The sequence below is a fragment of the Zosterops lateralis genome, assembly GCF_965231275.1.
Source record: "Zosterops lateralis genome assembly, chromosome: 6".
In the NCBI taxonomy this organism is placed as follows: Eukaryota; Metazoa; Chordata; class Aves; order Passeriformes; family Zosteropidae; genus Zosterops; species Zosterops lateralis.
Window position 1 is genome coordinate 39,431,488 of NC_139761.1, and position 25,635 is coordinate 39,457,122.

At 46.5% G+C, this 25,635-nt stretch overlaps 1 protein-coding gene across 2 annotated transcripts; it reads right to left on the bottom strand.

The window, feature by feature from the left end:
* Positions 1–447: 447 nt before the first annotated feature.
* PACSIN3 (protein kinase C and casein kinase substrate in neurons 3) lies at positions 448–24,720 on the bottom strand. 2 transcript variants are annotated; one of them, XM_083862980.1, is made up of 12 exons: positions 24,626–24,720; positions 12,684–12,765; positions 11,122–11,222; positions 10,540–10,696; positions 9,532–9,767; positions 8,982–9,137; positions 8,251–8,426; positions 7,324–7,444; positions 6,719–6,849; positions 6,008–6,073; positions 5,330–5,490; positions 448–3,761 (listed from the first exon to the last, which is right to left on the bottom strand). In XM_083862980.1, exons 3-12 carry the CDS (start codon positions 11,173–11,175, stop codon positions 3,646–3,648), a joined length of 1,374 nt encoding a protein of 457 aa, XP_083719106.1. In that variant the 5' UTR covers positions 11,176–11,222; positions 12,684–12,765; positions 24,626–24,720; the 3' UTR covers positions 448–3,645. The 2 variants fall into 2 exon arrangements, with proteins under 2 accessions (XP_083719106.1, XP_083719107.1); XM_083862981.1 differs by lacking the exon at positions 6,008–6,073.
* Between the last annotated feature and the right edge of the window lie 915 nt (positions 24,721–25,635).

The window sequence follows — 25,635 nt, forward strand, 5'->3', positions numbered from 1 at the left end:
ACAGCCCTGATGGATCTCTGTGCAGGATTGCCACATACTTGCACCTGCCTCAATGCTTAGAGCCAAGCAAAACAGCCACAAGGACACAGGGGATGGGAAGTGGGATGGAAAGTAAACTGAAGCAGCAATGGCCCCAAGCTCCAGGCAGGGCTGTGGGAGTGCCACCCAGAACTGGAGGCTAACCACAACTCAGCTGCCATCCCACAGCACAGCTGGGCCCTGGGCTCTGTGACCCAGATTTTGCCTACAGGGCAAAACCATTACTGGGTTAGGCAAGCTCAGCTGCTACTTTGGGGAAATGGGTGTGATCCATCATAGAGAATCTTTAACTTCCTCTTCCTCCAAAATTCATCATCAACAGGAAATCCAAGCTTTGCATGATACTTCCGACATTCTTTTCCAGGAAGATGCCAGAACCAAATGAATTATCTACTTATACCACAGGTGTATGGGCTTTCCACAAGGAATGGCTTTATTAAAAAATAAAATATGACTAGATAATTATTCACTGTGTTGCCCATCAGGCACAGAGATGCATTTGTATTTTTTTACAAAAAGCATGGGGGAAGAACAGGCTTCACTGGCCTTCTGGAATTCAGGCACAGCAATTAGTTTATGTGTACATGTCTCTGTTCACACACAAAACTTTTGGTATGGCATGGATGGCAAGTTTCAGCTAGAACCTTTGTGGTTAACAAAACCTCATTTGCTCCTGTGGAAAACCAAGCATCCAGGCAGAGCTATTACTTTAATATAAGATCATTAGATGTGGGTTGGTTTAGTTTTTTTTTTTCTTCCTTCCCTCCAGCTGGATCTTTACTCTTTACCACAGCCTCTCTTTTACTAATCCAGATGGTTTTGGGTAGCCAGGACTGTGCCATGCCTGTTTGTGAGGTATAGTCCAGCCAAGCAGTTTTTCATTCTCAGTGTCTTGTCTGCTGTCCTTTACTTCAGCTCTTGGCAGGCATTTCTGATGTGCAAACATTCCTTAGGGAACTTGTTCACATGAGAATGCAATATGTCAGTATTTCTGGAAACCTTCAAGCAGCCCACTATAGTCAGGTGGTCATGTTTTCCTAGGACAAACAAGTCTGCTCAGACTTTGTCCTGTGGAATTTCAGGTTATTTGTACTGTAATCAGAGGTCCTGTCCACTGGACATTTCTGTCCTTTAGCACATTCTGGCCACACCTAGCTCCATCCCTAATTACAGCCTGACTAGAACTCAGAAGAGGAGTTAAAGTCAATTTTTCATGTTAGTTTCTGTAGCTCCCTTCTACCGCTTTTTGATCTTACATGAAAGTCCAGCATTAACATTTGAACTATGCAGGTTAATCAGGGAAACTTCTGTATTGTTTATAGGACATCTAAGCTCATTTTAGTGCTGTTTTAGTCTACATTCTCTCAGAAGCCTGGCAGGCATAGCTCTCTTCACATTCACGTGTGCTGGCACAAAGGAGCAGCACATCATTCCATTGTGGGTCAGCAAGTGGAACACTTGCAATTACTGCACAACACTAATGATACTTTTACCTGGGACACAGAATTGAAAGCAGAGACTAGATCTTTAAATAAATCCAAGTGTTTATACACCACCTCTAATTACATGGCATAAGCTTAGAGGCATCTTCTAATACTGAACCTAGCATACTAATTAAATTCATAGCTAAATCCAGGCATTTTAAATGTCTGTGGCTTAGATATTTAATTGCTTTTTGGAAATACCTTCTCTTTTACTGAGAAATTACATAATATACTCTGAGCAAAATTCTCTTATTTTTCTGGTTTGCACCCTTCTTCCCCATTCACAAAGTACAGTGCTAGGGATATTTCGAGCAAAACTTTTCAACTGTAAGTTCCTGTGGTCTCACAAAAGCACTAAATAGCATTAGTCTCCCATCTCTTTGTCCATGGCAGACTACATTCCAAGGCATCCAGTATGCTGCAAAAGGTTAATTTCTGTTGTCAGCCAGGCAATGAGATGTTTGTGATACTTCAGTCTTCACAAATTAAGAGTGTTTGAATATGTCCATCCCCTCAGTTTCAGTCTACATTTTGGCATACTAGCTGCTGTTAACACAATAATGGCCATTTAATCCCAGTGTTCATCTGTGACTTCAGACTTTCTTATGTGTAGCACCCTTTTCCCAAACAGCTCTGAAGCAGTTCACCCCAAGTGGTTGGTGGAGGCTTGACTGAGTTTTGTTAGTCTGACTTAGCCAGGTCACTCACACTTGCTAGGCCAGTTACTACAGGTTGCTACAAACTCAAAATGCATTTCAGCAGCAGTTTCAAGCAGATGTACTAAGTAAGCCATTTTTAAGCAACTGCTTGTTTGCCTTTGTTTCTCCAACAACGGGAGCTTTTTCAGTTTTTTTGTTCCCTCAAGCTCTTGGGCTTATCAGCCCCAATGTTGGCATATGCAGAGCACTAGGATCAGGATGCCAGGTCTTCCCAGCAGCCTCACAGGCTTTCAAAGGCAGAAGGACAGGTGAGATAAAGATGTTTGATACATCCTCCCTCCTGAATGGCACTTAACAAGTGGGCATAAGTGCACTTGCAGCAACTCAGGACAAAAAGGGGAGTTACCCTTCTATGGGTAATTTGTGCAAGCCAGCAGGCAGCTTCCACAGTGCAACCCTCATCACAGTGCAAGGGTCTTTGGCAAAGCAGGGAGTGCACTTCTAGCCCTGTGTAAATCAAGAAGATATTGGAAAGGAAAAAAAGATGGTCTCTGCTGTGCACTAAGTGCTCTTGAAGAGAGGTGTAGCAAAAATAATCTAGATGCATTAGAAACCCCAATATACACAAGTGAATTTAGGAATCCTAAGCAGAACAGCAGTGGAACATGTCTGTCATTTTGTTAAAACCAGCCTTTAGCATGTGTCAAAGTCCATTTTAGCTCAGGGAGCCTTCAGTCAACTCCAACTTGCTGCACAACAGGTCTGTTTACAACTCATTAGCCTGAACAGCCACACCATTCAAGACAGCAGCTTCTTGCTCCTGTGCCTCAGCTACACTATCATTCATTCCTGGGGTTATCCCAATAAATATGAGGGCAGTGAAAAGGGATACAGGTTGAAGCTGTATCACTTATACCAGCTGCCTTAACCAGGGAAGCCAACAAGCTTGGAAGTAAGGGATACTGAAAACTTATAAAAGACACAGGAGAATAAAGAGCTTTCTGCCAGTCAGCTTGATGGAACTAAAAAGAGGAAACAATAGTAGAAGTTTCCTATTACTCTGCATATCCAAAATTCCTTAAACAGGAAGCCTGAAGGCAGGGCAGACCTCAACACCCTATGGATGCATGTGCATTGAAGTCAAGGAAGTGTGCTTTCTCTCTTTTATAGAGCTCCATGAAAACACTTATCTCCTTTCACTGAGTGAAAGTCAAAAGGATGTTTCTTTCTGCACTCCTACACTACTGTAGTGCTCAGAAAAGTTTTTATTCATCCTTGTTTATTTTTTAGAAAATCCCTACAGATCTAGATGTTCAAAATGAAGCATTAGTTACATGGAATATGTGCCTTTAAAGTCCAGAAGCTGCTGGATTTATGGCAGAGGTGGGTTGGGGCCAGGAGTGACCCAGTGACCTCTGCAGGAGATGCTGGTATGGCTGTGAGGCACTGGCGGGCAGCAGCGATCATGATCCAACCTTCTCAACGTAATTAGCAGGATAGAGTCCAACGTGACCAGTGAGAAGTCGGCCCTTGCACCAGCCCTGCTCATCTTCCTCACTAATCTTCATCAGTTCTTCACCTAAAAGTAAGAACAGTCATTAGGAGCCAGCCTTGAGAAAGGTAGCGTGGCATTTTTATCCACCTAAGACGACTTGATAAAAAACAAGGCTATTGGTCTCAATCATCACACTCTTCTCCTCTTATCAACATCGTTATCATAATACAGTTTAATCAAAGCCAGAATCACTGATCTCTTCAGTATCTATACTCAGTACTATCACCGTGGCCAATGAACTTCAGTAGACCTTTGCTGCTTCTATTCAGCATCAGAAATCTTTTATGCCCTATAGTTCTGCCTGCTTTTCTCTCCCTAAGGAACATGCTTACAAACCAGAGTGATCAGACAGATCTGAGACACTTTTTTTGTTAGTGGCTCCTCTGATGGGCAAGTGGGAAGGAAATACAAGAAGCTGCTAAGCTCCGGCTGTTAGGACCCAAAATGCCATTCCATGATGGAGTGTCTGGTTTGGCCAGTAAGGCATGAAATCAACTGGTTTCTCAGACTGTGACCAGGAAAGATTTTTAACACTCTCACATCTGCTTTGGGAAGGGGCAGAAGAGTCCTCTCCTCCACCAGTAGAAGGTCATACTTCTGCCAGAGAGAGAGGTCTGACTGCATCAATAGGCACATCCCACACTGGCAGAGTCTCAGAAAGTCACTGTTGTTAAGCTGAAGCTTTACTGGCATGTGTTGCTCAGAGCAGATTCAAAAAGGAGATGATTACAGCTAATAAGTCATACCCCATTCCATCTGCTGAGTGGAAAGAAAGAACACAGTCCAGTTCTAGAGCACCCATATTGCTTACTATTTAAAAGCATCAAGTTAGCATTAGGAAGTTTACTAGTATAGTAACACTGCAGCACAGATACTGGCCTCAGGCATAAGGCCCTGCTACTGAAGGACTTCAGTGACTTTCAGTGGGTGTGTTTTGGAGAGGTATTGCACAGAGGTACCATGTAAAACTCAAAACAAGCAAGATCAGAGACACTCCCAAGATCACGATGTCTACTTGAAGATGAGAGGAGGGCACATGTGAACTTAAATTTAACTAAAGGAAGAAAAGAACACAGGTCTGTTTGCTCCAGTGCTCAATCCTGTGCTGCAAGCCAAGATCTCCATTCTCAAAATACTCATTTTGAGCAACAGTTTGCGTAGCTGTTTTTTGCCAGCTGACCTCTGCCTTCAGTAGTACATGTCAGTCAGGTGACCTTCTCCCAAAATATCTACCTTCACATTATTTGAAAAGACAATCCAGAACACCCAATGGTACAAGGGAGAAAAATTTAATAAAGGTTCAAGACAATTCAGAATAAATTCCCTAAGAAGAGGCAGGGGTCTGCTCTCCCTGCAGTCTGACCAAGGCCTAGACAGTCTCTTTCCAGAGGTAGTGGCCTCACTATCTTCTGGTCTAGAAAAAATAGGATTTGCCACTGTGTCATCCACCTCAAAGGAGCTGGCAGTGGTCAGACCAAAGGAAGAATATATGTCAGTTTTCAAGTGGACATCCAATTCTTACAGTGTTTCAATCATTCAGTGAGCCCAAGTGAGGACAGTGAGAGGTTAGTAAGAGATTAGTGCTTCTGTACCTGCTTTAAAGCTCAGCTCATCAGCCTCCTGTCCTGTGTAATCATAGAGTGCTCGTACCCGCACACCTGGCACCTTTAGGTCTTCCTCGTGCCCGTTGGCATCCAGGCACTTCTTGGGAGTGTCCTCATCTGACCACTCCGAAATGTCTTCCTTCCCTCCGCTGTGCGTGTGGAAGGTGAGAGGGGACAAGACAATTGTTAACAGATTGATCTTTCACCCGCCTCCTCCTGAATCATGCACCACCCTGACTCCCCCTGAGACTGCTCTGCTATAGGACAGGGTGCAAGAGGCCCAAAAGTCAAGCAAGGGCGAACATGGAAGAGAGATCCCAGGAGATTCTAGATTTTGTTGAAAGCAGCCCAGCATTAGAACCCTGAGGGCCAGGAGGATAATTCACTCTTGAAGTATTTTCACACACATGCAGCACTCTTCATGACCTCCTCTTACTCTAGCAGACCCTCTCATACAAGGAAGGCCAGTCCTAACTGGAGAGCCCAGCTGCATCCAGACTTATTCCAGCCAGGAATAAGACAGAGAGGAAAAGCTATGTTTTGCATCCTGAAGAGATGACTAGAATTTTGTTTTCCAAGTCAGGGACAAGAGCAGAGGGGAGGAGCAGCAGAGGACAGACACCTTGAACCCAAAAAAATCCTTAAGAGGCTATGTTCCATACTAACTTCACATAGGGTGGTGCCTTCAGGGTGTCATAGAAGAGGTTGTTCTGCTCCTCTTGATAGGAAAACCTGTAGATTGGCAAATAGGGCCCCTGAATCCAATTGACTGTGAAATTCAGTAGTGGCCTTGAAAAATCTCTATATCCCCATTCTTCAGTGCTCAGTTCACTTTGGCCAGAGTCTACCTTTGAAAGCAGAACAGCTACTGGAACAGTAGGATGAGACCGTTCTGCCTCTCCCTATTCTCCAAGCTTGCTTCCTGGCAAGGGAAGCAGCTATACCCAAACTTGTCAAGTACTACTCAGCACCATACCAGGGAAAAACAATAAGAATTTGTTGCCTTCATTCAGGAAACCAGACAACTCCCAACTCTTCTCACCCTGTCTGGGAGGAAGAACTGGGGAAATGCATGCCAGAATCAGACACCACTAGTCAGACTGGGTTAAATCTTGTCACTAGAAGGATCTTTACCAGGAAGGCAGAATGTGCTAGATAAAAAAATCCCCAAAAACCAAACCAAAGAAAACAAACCCAAAACCAAACAGCTACCCTGAACTGCATTCTCTACATGGCATTTTCCAGAGTGGCCCAGGTAAGGTCATGGGCAAGAGACAGGAATTTAAGGAAGAGATTACTCCTATCAATCCAACTCATTCATGACCCTAGGCAGGACTGTACTTTTCCTAACCTGATGTGTCAGAATTCAGCCTTTACCTTGTCTGCAGAGGGGTCTGTGAGACAACACCATCTCGTGCAGGCAAAATGCTGGTCAGTGTGACATCATCAGCCATCTTGTCACTCTTCTCCTTCTTGGTGATTTGCCTCTGTGTTTCAAGGGACCATTCCTGTCCAGAGAAAGCCAGTAATACCATCAAGCCACTCAGATAGAAAAGCTCTGTGCATCTTTTCTGCCCAATACAGAACAACAGAAGACCAGGCTATACTTCAATAGCAGCTGAACTGGTCAGCTCAATAGCCTTGCTGGTATAGCAGCCTCATTTCTATTGAATCCCAGGCTCAATTCTGTTGCACCAAGAGAGGCTGTGAGAAAACCATCACAGAAAGCTGTCCCACCGCCCTGAGCATCACCTCCTGTTCTTTGACTTTACAGCTGGATGGCTGGAGTATAGCTTGGCAGCCTATGTGTGCCCCTTTGGACAGCAGACAGCTTGCAATACAACAATTTCAGAAGAGCCCAACATCCTGAGCCTGCTGAGCAAAGACAGGGTCTTTCCAACACAAGACTAGTGATGGCCAATTTCAGGTAAGCAGCTGATTGTTTGGAAGTAGCATTAAGACACTCTAGAATGTTACCCCACCTCAAACTGAGGCCAGTTCATCGCCATGCCCGGCCCGTGAGTGTTGCGCCACCACTTCAGGTCCTCCTGGTTGTCTGCAGCCATGATGACTTGGTGGAGATCCCGATACAACGCATGAAAACTACGACCAGAACAGACAGAACCACCAGTAAGCAAATCCCTCAGCAGTTTCCCAAAAGCCAACTAGGAAGGAAGAGATTAACCTCATGCACAATTACATAGCATCCTCAATCCCACAGGATTAAGGATGCCAGAGCAGCACCTATTCAGCCCTAGGAAAACACAGCTTCCCTTACTGGAGAGTCAGCCTGGCAAACAGGACAGGCTTGTTTGGTGTGGCAGTGCCTAGCAAGTGCCAGCTCTCAGCACAGCTCATTAGGTGAGCACTGAAATAACTCGGCACAGTCTTGCACATGGACAGGGAGGTGGGTGAGATTTGTTGCCTCTACCATAAAAGGGGCACAGAAAACTTTTGGCTGCGCCTGCTAGTCCTGTGTAACCTCTACTTCAGCAATTTGTGGGCTTACAGGCACTACTTCACAAAAGGTCTCTCTACTAAGGGCAAAATGGGTGGAATAACCATCATAGAAAGCAAGAGATCTACATTCCTTGGCCTGGGATTACATATAGCAACGTGGAGACATTTCATAGGATAGAGGTACACACACAGGACAGTACTGGACAGTAATGAAAAAGGAAGAGTTTGAAGGCAGAAAGCCCTCTCTGGGGAGCTGGCACTGTCTACAATCACAGATCCCAGCACCAGTCACTCTAAAGAGACCAAGTTCTAAGATACACTTGAGAGGGGAAGGAGCGAGATCTGGCTGATGCAAGCAAGCAGCTTCCAGTGACACCAGAAGTGGCACCCCTCACCAGAGCCTAAGCACTCCAGGCTGGCAGAATTCCCCTCTGCATCAGGGCCAGTACCTTTCACTGGTGGAGAGGTTGAGATGCTGGTGCAGATTCAGAAGCATCTCCTTAAAGAAGCACAGTCGCTTGCGCTCTGCCTCCTGACAGCCCTCAAACACTTGCTCCATGTCCTCCATGTAGCGGGGATTGTAGCGGTTTAATTCTTCCAGCATCTTCTCATACTGATCCTTGCACTGTAGCAAGAGCACAGCAATGGTGAGATGTGTTGCCCTGATGGCAAACAAGTAACAACCCTCCCTACTCTGGCTTGGGATTGACAAGTTTTTTCCCTGTCTGCACTGCTAAATAAACACACCAGAGAAGTAAGAAGAAATCCCACAGCTGATGTCCCAGTCCATTGCTCTCCTAATATTCTTGCAAGTTTACTGTTCTTCCTTACTACTCTCTTCCATACAGGACCTTCCACACTTTCCCTCCTGTGGACAGACCAATCAGCTATTTTTGGTAGCTGAGTCTTCAGCTCTACAAGTTCTACACCCTGCACCAAATGCTCTACACTTTTTCCTTTTTTCTTTTAAATTTATTTATAAATTAGGATCTTGCCCAACTCCAGAGACAAAGACCTTAGTTACTGAAGTCTCAGTCTAGCTCACTAAAACCTCAGGCAATGGGATTTCACATCATCTTCTAGGCTTCAGCCCAGTCATTTCACTGAGGGGCATTACCACCAATGCTTCTTCCTTGAAAGGATTATCCTGGTGTCCCCCATCCATACAACACACACACACCTTCTCAGCCTCCTGAGTGCACTTCTCTACACGCTCCTGCAACTTGCGCATCTGCTCCTGTGAGACAGACGAGTCTGCCTTGGCATGGTTCTCCCTTGTATGGGCCGTTTTCTCCTCCTTCCGGGCTGCATGATAGTTTTTCTTAGAAGTCTCCACCTGTAGGAACAGGGATGCAGAAAAAGCCATGATCCTGCCCACACTGATTCTCCAATACTCAGAGGAGGCATGTTAACATTTGTTAGTCTGCAGCAACCTAACAAGAACATAAATTTGGCATTTAGTAAGCAATGGTCCAGTGGGAAGAGGTACCTTCAAATGATCTCTTTTTCAGTGCTCACCTGCTGTACAGGAATACAGAACCTGTTACCACAGTCTTCCCATAGGGGAAGAAAGTCACAAAACCACAAGAACAAGAGACCCCAAGACATCCCTCCCTCTCTGGAATTCTCTGCTACTCTGGCTAACCTAGTTTGTTTGCCCAGTGGCTCTTGAGATCAGGCAGCCAGCTCAACTGTCCTTCTCTCTCTTTCCCCATTCACACTTTGCTTACATCTTTCATCTTCTTCACCCAGGGTTTCTGGGCCTTGCGGAACCCCTCCTCTGCATCCTTTGTTTCCTTGAAGCCTCCAATCATCTGCTTGTGGTAGGCCTCCTTCTGCCAAGCCTTGATCTTATCCGAATCTTCACCAGCCAGGTGGTTCCGGACAGCCAAGTGAATTTCACTCAGTTTGTCTGCAGCTGTCAGGAAAGCATGCCAGGCCTTTTCCAGAGTACCATACTGCGGACCTGCGGGAACAAGCACCGGAGGGGCTCTTACACCTACTGCCCACAGAAAGGAATGCACTTTCTTTTCGTCCTACATATATCTACCAGTATGGAGTCACTTCCCTAACTCTGCCCCATCAAACAAGTCACCACTGACTGGTCTCCACAGTCCCACCAGGCAGCATCTAGACTGGCTGTTAGAGCTGAGTGAGATGAGCATTTCTTTGGGCAGACTCAGCTGTCCCAGATGGTGCCTACTAGGAGAAGGTTTCTGTAGAAAATTCTCTTTCTGAATCTGGCCTGACTTCAGAGCAGACAGCAACATTAATTCATGACTGAGGCTAGGCTTCTGCTCCACAAACCAGCAGGTCCTTTGGGACAGCTGTCCCATTGTTTCCTGTTACTTTGTGAGACACTATCAGTTTGAGCACACTGCCACTAAATCACAGCATGAGTAGTTATTTTCAGACAGGAGGGTGAAGACAGCTAAGCTATCTTTAAAAGGGGGGTATCTCCAGCTTAATTTAAGACATGGACTGCCCAAGGACTTGCCAAACTAAGCACGCAGATTTGTTTTTTTTAATAACCAAGCACATGATTCTTCTTCAAGTGAATCAAAGGACTGACTACAAAAACAGGCAAACACACAAAAAAAACACCCAAGAAGTCACCCCCTTCCTGGGGAAGGAAAGCCTGTCCCTCAAAGAAACAATGTCACCTCAGTAAGAGACAGCACTCAAAGAGGGGAGTGCAATGATTGCTTCCTGTTCCCAGTCTAATAAGCCAACTTTACCTCTCTCCACATTGGTCCTCCACTTACGGGACCACTCCGTTAGCTGCTGGGCATAGTTCTTCTCTATCTTGGCTCGCTCCTGGAAGCAGGAGATCAGGTCATTGCAGAGCCGGTACCCGTCATCCACACGTTTCACTGTCCGCTTGTAGTTTCCAGCCTGAAATGTCACACAACGTTATCATTTATACCACACTGACTTGTATGTTCCTTCAGTACAGGCAACAGCAGCTCCATCATTGCACTGGGAGGGAACACAGGCCCTTCTGAAGCCACATCTGGGCTCACACCCTCCTGCAGAGGCAGCACTGGAGGGAAGAAGCTGAGATGCTTTCCTTGCTTCTCTCACAGCTCAGATCAATGTCAGCTGAACAAGCAACTTTCATTCCACAGTATCTATGGAAGAAAGATTCACTACTCCCTTCAGTAACACACAGCATGGTACTGAACCTTCCCACAGCTCCTCCCTTCCACTCCACAAGGACAACATGTCACCCACAGACCTGGAACTCAACCCTCTAATTCCACCAGTGGGTGGTAAGATGACACTCCTACCTCCCTCACACTCCAATTATCCTTCCTTACCTCCCAGAAACTGCCCCCGGGAGCCTCCCCACCAGCATCATCTTCTGATGACATCGCCCTCTTTTTCTTGCAGCAAGGAATGTTTGCAGATTTCAGTTAACCTTAGAAGAGAGAAAAGTGATTTCAAACATAGCACTGGCTGAGCCTTTGCAGACAGCATAGTTCTCCATGACTCTCAGAGCTGGAGGAGCCCAACTTGCTGCCCTGCAGTCAAGTACTGCCATTGGTGCCCCTCCAGCTGTACATGGCAAGGTCCAGCAGAGGTGCCCAGGGCTGAACTGGCCTTCTCCCTCCCTGCAGACAAGAGGCCTAAGGAGGCCTCTAACAGGCAGGCTTGTAACACATTGGGAAAGGATGCTGTAGAAGACAATCTTGCCAAACTTTGTGCAGATATTGGAGATGCTCATGAATCCAACACTCTTCAGCAGACCAAATACTTCTGCAGAGATTCCTTTCTTAACCAAGGCCCTCAAGAAGCTGAGGTAGCTGAAGCTATTTAATATCTGCCTTGAAAGATTTTAAGTAAGTCTTGTGTCAATGGAGATGACTCCAGCTTCCCAGTATGACTCAGGATTACAGGATTACAACAACTGACTGGGGAAAACAAGGCTGAACAGTCAGCAGGCAGGCATGTCTTGAATGGGGAGGAGCCCTATAAGCTGCCCACCAGCTGAGCTGGGCTTGAGCAGAAGTACAGAAACATGCTGGGGCATACCCAGCCAAATGGCAGTGCTTCACATGTGTCTGGTACCCAGCAGCACTGCTTCCCTCAAAACATCCCTGCACTGCTGCTCTTTTCACTACACTCACTGCATTAGGCTCAAAATCTAGGCTGGAAGGTAAAAAGTTCATCTCATTCTCTGCTGTCTCAGAACTTTTGCCCATTTCCCTGTGCTAGCCTGCACTGCCAGTTTGTTCCTGATGTGGTACAACACTATGAATTCCTTGGGGAGAAGTTCACTTCTTGTGCAAGAATGAGAGAAGGAGTTACAGGACCCAAGCCCAGTCACTTGCTGACAAACCCAGTTCTTTCCAGACAAGCCCAGGTTAATTCAGCGTGCATGGCCTTTGCTGCCACTTCTCCTCTTGCACATTCCTAGTCATAAAAAGCTTCCCTCACACCCTAGAGAGGTATCTATTCATTCTGCCAGCCCACAGAGCACACAGCAGAGATGAAAATCAGGTCAAGAGTCCACATCTCCCACCTCATGGAAATCCTTCTTGGTGGCATGAGCCACACAGTGAAGCACCCTAACCCAGACTTCAGGAATTTTTGACATTTGGCTATGTTTGCCCAGTGTCATCCCATGGAGTGTATCAGAAGTATATTAATGCTGAGCCTCTGGCCTTCTTCAGAAGGCTGAAAATGCTGAATTCCAGTCATTGAAGCAAGTTGTTAAATGGGATATGACATTCAGGTACATGAACCTTGAAAAATTAACTCCTCCACCATGCCACCAGCTGTCCCTGTCCTCCCTCCCCACCGTCTGTCATCTGACTGCAGAGCCATCTTACAGCCTCCAGGGCATGCAACTCTACTCCTGGCCCCAGTAACTACATACCTGAAAGCTGAAAGTGAGATGCCGCAGGGGAGCAGTGGGAAGCCGCAGGTGTGTCTCAAACTCTTCAGACTCTGGAAAAAGACTGGAGGAGATAGGGGTGGACAGTCAGACACTCCTTTGCAGGGATGATGCCTGTTCTGATGCACTGCAGTCCTAGGGGTGTCCCTTTTCTACCAGCTACTTAGGAGGGGCACCCTCTGATATAGCAGCTGCAGCCACTGTGCCTCCCAAGATGCCATGTTCCAGCACGTAGGAGAGATGCCAAATCCCTGTGTCACAAGATCTAGCCCCAGAGAGAGTTAAAATAGAAACACTGGGGTGGCTGACAGCACTGTGCAGGAAAGGTAGCATCACAACAGCTGAGCACAGGGAACAGCCTGGGCCAGAAAGGCCTAAAATAAGCACAGACCCCAGGCACCCTACGTGGGGCCTGGTCTCCCTCACTGGACAGTGTCCAGTTTAGCAAACCCCACCACCTCCATGCCCTGCTGCATATACTTTTACACACAGCTGCCTTTGGGAGAAAGGGGGAAGGACACACACATACCTTCTCCAGTCTCTTTTAACTAAAGACGAAGAAGATTTATACACAAGTCCAAGAACTTGATAACTCTACATAAGGAAAAAAGAAAAAGCCACCAAAACTCACCAGAATACATATTCTGGTCTACAGTCCCTTTAGTAGCAGAACACCTAGCACTGCACTGGTGGGATGTGGCCCTCTAGAAGGAGAGATTTTCTGTCCCTTGCTTCTGGAAGCTGCTCCCATCACATTCTCAAAAATACTTTATTTTGCTATATGGTACAGGTAACTGTCATCAGCTTTCCACAGAGCAAAGAGAAGTAAAAGATCTGCAGAGGCTAAGAGAAGCAAGGGCAGAATAAGGCATTTTGTTTATCTCACATTTACATCCCTAGGGATTTACCTCAATGGAAAAAGTTTATTTATTAAAAAACCCCAGACAAAAACAACAAAAATCCTCAACTACAGACAAGCAAAAAAATCCCGTCTGAGTCACCAATATGCACTCAGCTGAGGCTGGAAGGTTAGGGCAGCTGAGAGTAGAAACTGCAAAACCTGGAAGTGGGATTTTTAGCCAGATGATAAGACCATTTTTGAGAAGAAATGAAAGAAGGTAGGGAAAGAGAAGGAAGGAAGGGAAGAAAAGCAGACTGGGTTATGCCAAACTAATGACTTTTGGTAAGGAAGGATAGGGCAAGATGTTAAGGGGGAAGAGTTGTGACTCTGAGTGGTCCAGGTCACTGGATACAAGGTTAAAGCTCATCAAAAACCTTGTAAGGCTTTCCAGTGGTTCCCAATAAAACCAGACAAAACATTCCTAAAATTGCTATGATTAAAAAAAACTTCATGAAATTATATAAAAGTGTACTTAAAAAATCTGTCCTTTCTTTCTCCTGATGAAGACATACATCAATTATACGTGACACATGAATGCTGTATCACTTTTTCCATGCTACTCCCCCATCTCCACTTTATCAGGAAGCAGTGAATCACAAACATGCCTTTCATCTCTGGTTTCCAATGCAGGCTGACTACATGGTACTAGAATTTGGGGGGTAAATGTGGAAAGCTGTTGTATGGCAGTATATACTTGTTCATTTGATGGACAGTCAGGCTAAATGAACATCCCAAAACCTGAATCCATTCTTTCTGCAGTTTCCATGTTAGAATTTGAGTCACATCTGCTTGCTTCCTCAGGAGTTACCAACTCAAATAGCCAGATCTACTATCCCTAATAGGCTCTGAAATATAATAGTAGCTGTGCTGGATCAGACTGAGGTTTATCATGGCCTCATAGCCTTTCTAGGCAGCAGCCAAAAGGAGATACCTTCCCTCACTTTGACAACAGAGCAAGCATACATGATGCCTCCCTGCATGCTCTCCAAGCCTCTAACCACTTGCTGACAGGAACTTCCCTGAGCTGGATGTGCCACCTATGAATGAGCACCCAACAGATTTCTCTTCCATTAATTTCTTCAACCTGCTTTTAAACTCATATGATTTTTCAGCATCTGTAATATCACGTGGCAAAGTATGCTACAGCTTAAGGCTTTACTGTGGTCATCAACACAGAAGCTGGGGGGAAAATACAATGAAGTGGTATAATATTTCTACAGGTTAATCTCCATGACCTGAGCAGCAGTCAGTTGAGTACATATTTCCATAGCAGTTGTACAGACTTTTTAAAAATCCAGAAAAATCCAGCTTGGTAGAAACAAAAAGGTCAAAGAACAAGAAGGACCCTTTCCTGCTGGGCTTTTTCTGGACTTTACATAGTTCATGAGCCCATGTCCGTCAGCAGATCAAATTGGATCTGCATGCAGACATAGGGAAGGTACTCAGTACTGCACAGAGGGGCTGAAAAGAACAGCTGCTGCTGTCACCCTGAGTGAGCCCTAGAAGAGCAAGTAGATTGTCAGTCCACCCCTTCATGCCTATCTATTAATGAAATACCATGTGGTGTGAGCCACTAACAGTTTGAGATGATGGACAACCCAAGTTTGACAGGAAAACTAAATATATGTGCCAAAGCCTGGAGGTTGTTTTACAGCAAAGTAAAGATGACAGGGATACTTCGTGGACAGCCTGATTTAGCAAGAGCCACCAAATGATTCAGGAGGGCTGGCAGAGCCTGTATAGTATGAGCAACAGAGCTGGAGTTCTATCGGGTCAACTAGAGTTTTATGTGGGCCAGTACCACTTACAAGACTCCTCCTGATGCCACTGACACCTCTGCTAAGAGGAGGCTGTCTAGCAAACCATAATTGCAGGGCAAAGGAATGTTTATTCCTACTTTCCCACCTTTCTGTATCAGCTCTCACAGTTAAGAGCTACTTAAGACCTCACTGCAGCTCCTGCAAGATGAGGTCTCTGTAGCAGAGGGAAAGAGTGACTCATTGCTATTGATTTCCCACCTCCATAGGATTATGGATAAAGGCACCACTACAACTAGCAACATCAGGCAAACTGAACCATGTAAATGACAGCTACAACTATTTCCACTTGTTGTATTAAAAAAAACACCTCCTTTATGCCCCCACATACCTGCTCTCACTTAGGAGCCAAAATAATTATTAGGCCACACCTGCTATCAACTCCCTATTAAGTTATCAAAAAATGCTTCTTGTTCTTTAGCTGCAGAAAGGTGGAATGGCTCATGACTGTCTCACTGGTACTGAGCTCCACTCAGGAAAATACCACAGGGCTCATTGTGATAGAGCTGTTTCTACCTTTAAGCCCTGTTGTTATTCCTTCTTGTGGTCCAGTCAGGGATTCGTCTCAGACCACAGATCCCTGCCCTCACACCAAGGTGTCAGGTTAAAACCTTCCCTTTCAAAAACATGTGAAACCCTTTATGCATTGTAGGGTGTGCCTTGTTGCTTCGTGCTTTCACAGTATCCGTGCAACAGGGTCCCGATCAACAAAGAAAACTTCTAGACCCAAAGGTAATAATAGCTCTTCTCCACTGAAAGCTTTCCCTCAGGCAGGTAAACCACAGAAATTCTCTTCCATCTACACCACATTCCAATACTTCCAGCCTCCAAATGCCCAAGGCACCACTTCTGTGCATTGCTTGACTGCCTCCTGAGAATCCTTGTGAACACTTCTTTTCCTAAGTTCCCCAAGATCAAGCCTTTCAGCTCTACTCAAAGGCTCAGAGGGCTGCAGCCCTGCAGGAATTCATCCACAAAACCAAAGCTCGTATATTGCACCAGACAAGGCCTTCTGCCCAACTCCTCTTCCCTTTCCCAACTACAACAGCAAATGCTGGATGCAGACACATGTAGTAACAAATTGAGTTACATTTATCTAGCAATTGAGGCTTTGGTGGAGACACATTTTTATTGTGGATTAATTTCTATATAAGTGCTAAAGCCAAGCTAAAAGTTTTAATCAGTAATAGGTTGTTACTAACTAATTTCTACCTCAAGACAACTACCACCACAAGGCAGGAATTTGATACTTTCTGCAACCAAATTGTTTCATTTCCAGGTCACTTTTCTGTACAGCACACAGTGGTCAAGGTATTCTTTTCCCTCCAAAAACACTGGCACTCTGGTATAGGTTGCAGATAACTATTTCAATTGGAACAATCCAAATACATAAAAAGATGGCAGCCCCACTTCCCTTACAGAATGACAATTTTTTTTTTTTTTTTTTTTACTTCCAACTTGTCAGAATGAAACTAGAGAGCTGAAGCCAGGAGGGTCCACTTCACTCCAGCAGTGTAACAAACTTGATTGCTTTTGGTACAGCAGATCTAGGAGGGTCCCCAACAGAGAGAATAAAACGGGGCATGGGACAGAGTGTCCTTCCCAGACTCACCATCTCTGGAATTGCACATCCAGTAGCTCTGAACTGGAATGGTGGCCAGTAATGTGCTCTCCACTGCCATTATATAGGAGGTCTGGTATTTACAGACATACTCACCTTTCGAGAAGAGGGGACACTTCTTGTCTACTGCTAGAAAGGATACCAAGTAACATGAAGATCCTCCAAAACTTTCCTTAGAGGTATTTATCTTATTGCAGTGTCACGCCCTCAGCAGTCACCTGACTGGGAAAGGGACAAAGCCAGTGTTTCCCAGCCTCTCCCTAAGGACTGAAGCCTGCCAGGGCTGTCTAATACAGTTTCAAGCGAGATTTCAGCTCATCTCTCCAGCCAGGGAAAGGTCAGAGAGACACAGGAAGAACAGTAACTACACACAGAGGTCACTTCAGCTCTGTGCAAGCCTGTAACAGAAGCCCATCTCCCAGCCCATGATTCTCTAGAGATCATGTGGCTGTCCACTAGCAAAATTCTCCATGACTATACCAAAGTACTAAAACACAGACAAGATCCTCTTCCACTCGACAGGCTGACCCCGAGTCCAGACCACAGCTTCTTTAGTTTAGTCTTCACATTCACACCGAGCTAGTGTACCAATGACAGACATTCCCCATGTGCCACCCCAAGCTGTTTTCAAAGTGTTCATGCAGAACTTAATCCTTTCTACATTTATTAGGTATTCCTTGTCAGCAGCCACAGCTAAAAGACAGGCTTCTACTAATACATTGCTGCTGATCTAGGGGTTAAAATTCCTGTCTGACAATGCTTTACCAGGCAGAAATTGTTTTACCATGAAAAGGAAAAAAAAATCTGCTTACATTTCCAATATAATGTAGGGGATCTTTAATATTACAGGAACACAGATCTATTCTGGTTAACATGACAGCATGAGACAATGTTAATGAAGGAATGCAGTGGGCTATCAAGGTACGTGTTACATTTTTTCCCCAGTTGTTCTTTGTATTAAAAAAAATTATATTATTATATCAAATACAGAGCTGAATGAGGGAAGAAGTCAGTGCCGAACCATTGCATACCATACTCAAACAGGGCAATGGGCTATATTCATTTTTATTCCAAATGGTTGCTGAAATAATTTAAACACGCATGTTGTGTCTATGTGTTTGGCAGCTGCAGTTGACAGCTTAGTAAGAAGTCACACATACAAGTGACCAGGAACAGCAATACCCTAGCTGCTTTCTTAGACCTGTGAACAGCATCATTCCTGTTCCACTCCTTAGTCACAGCACACCCACTTTCCAGCTCTCATACTCCCTGTCTTACCACTCTCCCAGGGCAAGGTTTTAATCCAGTCAGATATTGAGAACCTATAATTGCTACTGTCCCACTCCCTGGCCTGTTTACTTGTTTGCTTCCATGCTGGATATTTCCTAGGGTACTTCCCACCCTGCTGCATCGGTCTCTGCAAGCAAACACCAAGCTTGCCAGCAAGTACATGCACTTCCCTTTTCATCAGATGGGACCCCAAACGACTGAAAGTTCTTTCTTCCTAAATCACTGATAAACAGGTGTTTAAAGCTCTAGCCAAAGTTAGTCTATCCCTCCTCAGCAGTCTCAATCCACACTAAATGCAAACATTTTCCAGGATTTAATCTACATCTTACCTGGTAATGTGGGGTTTGGTATTTTTTTTTCTGCACTTATTGACTGGTAAGATCAATAATCCATCCTGTAACACAGTTGCCTGGAACTTAGTAAAGGTAAGTTACTGTAGTAGCAGGTTGGACCAGTCTACCCTCTCCAACTAGGAGTAAGAAGTTTGGTTTGTTTGGATCTTTACATGAACAGCACTGACCCAAACAGAATAAAATGCCCTGGACTCATCTAATCCTGAGTAACAAAGGCAGAAATAATGGAAGTGGTGATCAGGGTGCTCCCTGTGGTTGTGGATGGGGAGTGGGTAGGGGGCCAAACTCCAGTAAGTTCCTGCCACTGGAATATTTTCCTGTGATTGAATCACCTTTGCAATGCCAAGAGCAGGGATCAAGTTTACATGAATGCATTAGGAACTCCTAAGGAAGCAGACTGCAATCAATGCAATCAAACCACCTTTGTGGGTGCCACAAGCCAGTTAGCTCCATTCTAACACTGAGCTTCTGGTGGTTTCTTGCTTTACCAGGTTGCACAGCAGTCAGAAGTCTCCAGCCTTCTCTGCTCCCTTCTCCCACTTGGAAGCCACAGTGAGTTTTTAACTCATCTACAGTTCTGCAACTTCTGGGTTTCCTTTACCAATAGTTGTCTTTTCCACTGGCTGCTTTTTAAGGAAGGGGAATGGGAGATAAGAGTTGGCAAGAAATCCGTTCTTCGGACCAAGTGTGTGACACTCGTGGCAAATTATTTCAAAGTACTGCATTTCTTTATCTATGGTTGCATCAAATAGATTTCTGGTTTTACATGGTAAAAGCTGATTTACTAAAACTGCTTATTATGTGAATACTTTCCTTCCAAATATTCATATAATGGGGACAAAAACATGAAAGATCATCCTCAAGGCATTTCTGAAGTTCATCCAGTTCCCTGCAGAGTTTCGAGTCCCAAACAATCTGTAGAAGAGAATACAACCAACTCCTTGAATTGAGAGCTGAGTAAGATAAGAATGAATGCTAGAGCATCTCTTATGATAAAAAAGAATGAGGTTAAAGCATCACACCCATTTCTTCTGTTCCAGGTGTGACCAGTTCCTCCACTTGGACAGCAAGGCTCTTTTTTCACCTTTTGTTACCAGAGTGAGGTGTACTCTGCAGGAAAATCTAAACAGCATAAAAACAACTGCAACTTAAGGCAGATTTCAATACCATATTGAAATATGAACTGGAAGGACTGTAGGGCAGCTTTTACAGAGAGTCATTTTGCATAGTCTTTTATGGGACCAGACATGTGAAAAGAAAGCATCATTTCCTCTGTGGACTGGAGAGAACTTATATTCCCTTTGTAGCATCTGGTTCAAGAATAGTTTGGCAGATCAGCCACTTTGATGGTATTCCACTCCTAAACATATTCATAACACCTTTCAGATTTCCCAGAGATAAACACAGGTAACAAGGTTGAAGTAGGAAAGTCATTAGGAACTGGCCTGCACTGTGGAGATTCATACTTCATTGAATCATAGAATGGTTTGGGTTGGAAGGGACCACAAAGATCATCGAGTTCCATGCATCTCCATTGGTTTGGATGCCACCCACTAGACCAGGTTGCTCAAAACCCCATCCAACCTGGCCTTGAACACTACCAGGGATGGGGCATCCACAACTTCTCTGGGCAACCTGTTCTAGCAACCCCTTGAGTAAAGAATTTCTTCGTAACATCTAATCTAAATCTCTCCTCTTGTTTAAAAGCATTCCCCCTTGTCTGATCACCATCTGCCAATGTAAAAAGTTGCTCTCCCTCTTTTTTATAAGCTCCTTTTAAGTACTGAAAGGCTGAAATTCTTTTACTGAAAGGCCATGAATACTTCACACATTCTTCTTGAAGTTCATTGCCCTGCATGTCATGGAGCAACTTTTATCTACTTTCATAGTATCTGCACAGAATCCGCTCTTTCATATCAGTAGTGCCTCTTAAAATAAATTTTTGAATCTCAGGCTGAAAAACATGACTATTAACACTTTATATCCCAAATGTTATTCAAAATACTTTAGGGAACAGAGGCAAATGGGGCAGTCAGCCCAAAGCGCACATGTGACAGGATAGATTTTTAATGTTCAGCATCACTGGAATGTCATTTGCTTTCTCAGTCACTGCCCAAAGCAATGATTTCAGTTTCTGGTCCTCAGGATTCAACCTGACATATGAGGAAAGAACACTGGAAGGCTTTTTAAAAAACCCACAAGCACAACAAGGCAATCCAGTGAGCTTTACTTCCCTGCAATGCTTCCTGAAGCAGCTCAAAACCCTAGTTGGTTGCTTGCATTGGAATAAAAGGAGTTGGGACTTGCTGGAGTCAACAGCAATCTTTCACATAGGTTACCACAGCTCACCAGTCCTCATACAAGGCAGAGCTGACTGCAAACATCAGGAAGCAGAAATAAATACCTGTAATCATTCAAGAAGTGAAATATGCTACATCTTCTCCCAGTCCTCCATGACAGCTTCTTGCCCTTGTCAGAAAAGGCAGCAAGGCCACTTCAGGTCTCTGCACAGCAGTACTGCAGCTGGCGCAGCTCAGCACCCTAAGGAGTGGCTCAGCAGCAGGGGTACTGTACTGAGGGATGGTAGGAAGTCACTACCAACAGAAAATCACCTGTAGGTTACTGAAAGGACTGACTATGTCCCTGAGAGCCCAGAAGGCAAGTACCGTATCTTCCTGCAAACAGGAGAGACAGCTTGGGCAAGCTCACAGCAGGGACAGGACTGAGGAGGCTGAAGACTTGCTAGCACTGTTACTTATGGGTTGCCTGCAGCAATTGTAACTCCCCTAGCCTGGAAAAACTTAGTTGCAATAAACAGTCCTACCACAGTCACCTATTAAGAGAGCATAAAATCCCACACAAACCTAATGCCTCTGGATCCAGGCCCCCGGTACCATGGAGATCTCTCACATGCCTTTTCAACAAACTACAGTGCCCAGTGACAATCACTAGATTTAACACACAAATTCCAGCTATCACAAGTCTGAAAGGCTCATTCCCATCGTCCCATTCACAGCAAGGAGAAACCAGTGAAGGCTCAAATGTGATTGGGATGCCAGTCACATTTACTGCCTTACAGCAGTGCCCAGCTTCAGCCCACATTTCAGCATAAAGGAACTTGAGACTAATGTACCAGTCACTGAAACAAAGCTGGGTGGTTACAGCAGAGGATGCACCAGGTTCTTTGCACCGACATTTTCCTTTGTGCTGCTGGAAAAACTTGTGCCCAAACAGAGTGCATTTTGATGTTAAATTACAGTGATTACCGTGCTGCAAGGTAGTGGCAAAAAGCTACCACTTGAACAGCTTCTTAACTGCTCCAAGGATGCCAAGTTCTTCTGTAATTCTTTGAAGAGCAAAATCCTAAATTCTTCATGAAAATTTCCTGACACAATAGTCACTGTTTTCTGACCCATCCACTAAAGTCTTAGACTAAAATATTAAGGCTTTTTTTTAATCTGTCTGTCACAGTTGTCTCTCACAGAGTACCCTCTACACCCATTGCACTGAATAACTAGTGATAAAACAGCTTGCCTGATCACGAAGTCTGTTTTAAAAAGATAAGAGCTCCTTAAAGGGCTTAAACAGCTCTCCTATTGTTCAGGCATTTCCCCATGAACTCTCAAGAGCAGCCGAAATTCACAGATCACTGATCAGCTGATGGCAAAAATAGAGGCAGTTTATTAATGCTCTCTGATCAAGAGTATAGCTTTTTCCACTCAGGCTACAAGTAGATACTTTTAGCTTTTGAGGTCCCCAGTTCAATCCCTGGATGCCAGCCATGACACAGACCAAATGGTTCAAACAACAACTGAATAATCTCCAGCCCCTGAGGTGGCCAGAATAAAGAGTATACAGTGTTTGCCTCGCTTGCTGGTATCATGAGAAGTTCCCATCACCCCTTTGTGGTGGTGAAGGCATTCTTACAGCTTTGCATCTCCTAAGAAGTCCCATTATTGCATTACTGATCTTGTACATGTATATATGTGTGTGTGTATATATATATATATATATTGATTCTCTGATATATATTTATTTTCTTTTTGTTGGAAATTCATCATCATCCAGGGAAAGCCCAGAAGATTCAGACTAGGTTTTATATAATCCACAAAAACCTAAAATTATTAAAAGCACCAGTCATTACCTTGTGAAGAAATTAATTCAGGCTTTTGTGACTTGGTTACACACACAGTCTGACCTGCAGCATTTTGGCGTAGTCCAGTCACACACAAGCCTATTCACTTATTGACATTTGGTAATAGAGTTCCAGGTGGGCAGTTGTTCTGAGCCCTATACATAGGTGACACACTGAAGTTACTGCTTTTTACAGCCTGAGAAGGAGACAGTCTTCACTTGAACAAGTGCAGGCAAGCCAGAGAAGCTCAAACACAGAGGTCAGAAGAAAAAAATAAAAAAGGCAATAAAGCAATACAATAGACCAGGCACAGAATAGGGAAGGCAGCAGGCAGCTGATCAAGCTCACACATTCATTCTGTTCCAAGCTGCAACTCAAAGGACAATCTAGTAAATATATTAGGGAACTTCTAGAGAAATACCATTAATTACAAAGAACACTATCAAAGTAGACTCCATCTCACACAAAGCACATTGTGGACTTCAGGGAAAGGTGAATCCTTGCACGAAAGAATGTGCCCAGGTTATGCAACTCATGGGGAGAAGCTCCACTTCGACTCCACCCAGAGACCAGCTCACACCTGGAGCAAGAAGTATCTGGACCTTGTCATTTTAGCCCACACGCTGCAGTTGTGCATTCTGCTCTCATTCCTTGAGTCACCCTCTGAAAGGCTTAGTGACTTCTTAGTGACACTTCAGTTCCAGGGTGGAGTGGAAGGCTCTGCTTGGGTTTTGTACTGCAATCAATTACCATCATATCAGAAATTTCTTTTGTGCGAATTAGACCGGCGGTTGATTTAAAGGGGAGAGAAGTTCATTTCCAGTTTCAGGAAGTAGAGAGCACCAGTTCTATAAGGAGGGTCAAAAAGTGAACAAAAAGGGCAGACTATTTCCTAGGGCCAGGAACAAGTGTCTGGCGGTGGTCAGCTAACCTCGCCCGCCCCGCCAAGCCCCGCGCCTTCCTGCATGCCTGAAGAACTGAAGCAAGCAAAGAACACATAGTTGGCACAGAAAGTGGTGGAACAGGTTAATGCGTTTGGGCCACGCTAGCTTCACTTATCGATAGCTTTGCAGAGATCATGGAACCCTCCTCCCGTGCCCAGTGACAAATCAGACTGTCTTCTCAAGCACTGGATATTCATGCCCACTAATACCCTCCCTGTTTATCAGCTTTCTCCTGCCTTAGGCTGGAGAGGACACGGTAACCCCAGCAGCCTGCCAGGGGCCGGGTGACACGGCCCAGGCAGCGCCCCTGGTGCCTGCCCCTCGCCCTCCCCTCCCTGCTAGCGGCAGCCAGAAGAGAGGAAGAGGACAAACAAGGATAGATAAAACTGTCCCATCTGCCCAACGTCTCCATCCAGCTGCACCGGAGTCCGGCTCACAGAGCGGCAACACGCCCGAGACAAGAGGCTGCAGCCCCGCGAGCGTGGGCCCCGGGGCGGCCCCTTTCCCCAGGGGGGCTCAGGAGCCGCGTTATCCCCGCTCTCCAAAGCGCTGCCAGCGCCCGCGGCTCCGGTTTCAGAGTGGGAAGCGGCTGGGCGCGGATGCGGCACAAAGAGGCCCCTGTCCCCGCGGCGGAGCGGAGGCGCGGGCCCCGCAGGGAGGGAGGGGGAGCCTCGGCAGCCCCCAGTGAGGGGCGGCGGCAGCGAGCCGGCCCCGGGAGGCCGGCGGCGGGGCACCCGGCAGCGCTTGGGGACGCAAAGAGAGCGAAACTCTGGCGAGAGCTTCTCCAGCCCCTCGCGAACACCCCGCCGGGACCGCAGCCCCGCCGCCCTCCCCAGCCCCGCGCCCGCCGCTCCAACACCTACCGGGGGTCTCCGCTGCGCCTCCAGCAGAACCGCGCCGAGCCGTCTCCCAGTCCCCTCCTGCCCACAGCCAGCGCCCAGCCGGGTACCGCCTCCCCCACCCGCCCCCTTTCCATGAGGAAACTTTTCCCTCGCAGTTGCCAGCGCGTCCCGAGACACGCTGCCCGCCGCGGGAAGGCGGCGCCGGGACCTGGCCGGGCTTTGCCGCCAGGACCGCCGGCAGCCCACGGGGCACAGGTCCGAGAGGCGCCCGGCCGGGGGAGCGGAGCCGGAGCGGTGACCCCGCCGCTTACCGCTTACCTCGCAGGCGGCGCGGCACGGCACGGCACGGCAGAGCACAGCGGCGGGACGGGCAGCGGCCACCTGGGGGAGGCGCGGCTTGGGCCCTCCCCTATTTCAGCCGCGGGACTCGGGGGTCCCACCCCGCCTCCAGCAGCTCCCGCGGGGCGGGCCGGGCTCGGGCTGCTCCGATGGCAGCGGTGGGGCAGCCTCGGTGCGGCTCCCGCCTCCCCGCCCCCGCCGCCCGGCCCTTGATCCAATTAACGGGAGCGGGCTCTGCCTGGGCAGCTAGCTGGGGTCGGGGGAGGGGGCCGGGAGGGCAGCGCTGCCTCCCGTCCTCGTTCACCTCCACGCTGGGGGTGCCTGGAGCCGTGGGATGAGGAGGGGACTGAGGAAAGTGTCCGGCCGGGATCCCCCTCGTGGCGGGGGCGGGAGGGAGGCAGCCCTGGGAGGAGCCGCCCCTTGGCCCAGCCCTGAATTCGGCCCCTGTCCGTGAGTTCGTTCATCTGTGTGCTGTACCGGCCAGCTGACCTGCAGGGCCCGGAGCCGCCCTGGTGTGTTGGAGCAGGAGTTCCCCAAGGCCGGCTCCCGAGTGAAGTGCTGTGGTCTCGCTTGTGGGAGTGGCATGGGTCACTCTCCCTGGGCTTAGAGGGTGGCATCACCTCAGTTCGCCTTGGCATCCGTCTTTCTCTTTCAGCCCGATTCTGCTGTTTTCAGTCACTTTTCTAATCCTT